This window comes from Mastomys coucha, unplaced genomic scaffold (assembly GCF_008632895.1).
Source record: "Mastomys coucha isolate ucsf_1 unplaced genomic scaffold, UCSF_Mcou_1 pScaffold5, whole genome shotgun sequence".
Taxonomy (NCBI): Eukaryota; Metazoa; Chordata; class Mammalia; order Rodentia; family Muridae; genus Mastomys; species Mastomys coucha.
Genome location: NW_022196911.1, coordinates 23,153,644 through 23,155,493, shown reverse-complemented (window position 1 = coordinate 23,155,493; position 1,850 = coordinate 23,153,644). Strand labels below are relative to the sequence as shown.

General features: G+C 47.2%; 1 protein-coding gene across 1 annotated transcript; it reads left to right on the top strand.

Moving 5' to 3' along the window:
• The first annotated feature begins 609 nt into the window (after positions 1–609).
• Positions 610–1,618, top strand: LOC116076793 (olfactory receptor 1361-like). The gene has a single exon (XM_031350727.1). It carries the CDS (start codon positions 610–612, stop codon positions 1,546–1,548), a length of 939 nt encoding a protein of 312 aa, XP_031206587.1. The 3' UTR covers positions 1,549–1,618.
• Positions 1,619–1,850: the final 232 nt, after the last annotated feature.

Sequence of the window (1,850 nt, the reverse complement as noted above, 5' to 3'; positions counted from 1 at the left end):
TAAATGAGTGTTCTGTGATTGTTCTGAACATCTTTCCTGATCAGAAGACCAAGAACCCAAACACCTGCTCTTCACTTGCTTAGAGAGCTTGCCAGTGTTTCCATACCTCACAAACCTTACAATTAGGTCAAGCTGAACAGCATTGGCTAGCACCAACCTCCCCCAGGTAAGGCTACAACAGTGAGACATAAACATTCAATTATTCTGAGATGAACTTCTTTTTGAAACCTCCTTGAAATTTCTTCCAGAGGCAGGGAGGCAATTTAGAGTCCCTGAATCCATTGGTTATCCCCTGAGATAGAGAGAGAACTAACACGCCATTTCATTGAAGTTGTTCTGAGCTGTTTCTGAGATGGAGAGAGTGCTGAGAGGTGTGAACATATACACAGCTAGTCTTAGAGACTGTGTGGTCTGAAGAATGCTCAGGAAATGCATCAGGACTGTTGCATTTGGAATGTAGATTTGTAGGTGGGATTGGCACATCCTGTGTTAGCCACTCTATGAATTGATTTGCAAATGTGACCCTGCCCGGTGCCCTATTATAATGTGACTCTGCCCATCAAGGTTTTGAATTTACTGTCTTCTGTTCACCTTGGTAGTCTCAGGCTCATGAGCAGCACCAACCAATCCAGTGTCACTGAGTTCCTCCTCCTGGGACTCTCCAGGCAGCCCCAGCAGCAGCAGCTTCTCTTCCTGCTCTTCCTCATCATGTACCTGGCCACTGTGCTGGGAAACTTGCTCATCATCCTGGCCATCAGCACAGACACCCGCCTGCACACCCCCATGTACTTCTTCCTCAGCAACCTGTCCTTTGTGGATGTCTGCTTCTCCTCCACCACTGTCCCCAAGGTACTGGCCAACCACATACTCGGGACTCAGACCATTTCCTTCTCTGGGTGTCTCATGCAGATGTATTTTCTCTTTGAACTTACAGACATGGACAATTTCCTGCTGGCTGTGATGGCCTATGACCGATTTGTGGCCATATGCCACCCTTTACACTACACAACAAAGATGACCCATAAGCTCTGTGTCCTGATGGTGGCTGGATCATGGATCATTGCCAGCCTGAATGCTTTGTTGCACACCCTGCTCATGGCTCGACTCTCCTTTTGTGGGGACAACATCATCCCCCACTTTTTCTGCGATGTGACTCCTCTCCTGAAACTCTCCTGCTCAGACACACATCTCAACCAGCTCATGATTCTTACTGAGGGAGCTGTGATCATGGTCACCCCATTTGTCTGCATCCTGATCTCCTACATCCACATCACCTGTGCTGTCCTGAGAGTCTCATCCCCTAGGGGAGGATGGAAAGCCTTCTCTACCTGTGGCTCCCACCTGGCTGTGGTCTGCCTCTTCTATGGCACCATCATTGCTGTGTATTTTAACCCCTCATCTGCCCACTCACCTGAGAAGGACACGGCAGCCACCGTGTTGTACACAGTGGTGACTCCCATGCTGAACCCTTTTATCTACAGCCTGAGGAACAGGGACATGAAAGGGGCTCTACAAAAACTGGTCCATAGGAAGATAGTCTCTTTCTGATTGGTGTGTATTGAGTATGTATCACTCCTACAATAGGGAATAATTTCCAACCCACGGACCAAGTCCAATCTATTTTTGCGTGTATTTTCTGAAATAGAATAAATCTGTTTGAGTGAACCTTATCCACATGTCCTGAGTTAGTGTAACCTCCCTCGTCTTATTGTGTCAAACTAATCAATCTATTATAAGAATGATTAATGAACAATCAACATTCCATTCTTGCTGGCGCTACAGCTGAATGGAAGTGGGCTTACCTGACACAGAGCTCCGTGCTTCATCTCCAGCACCACACAACAACAGCC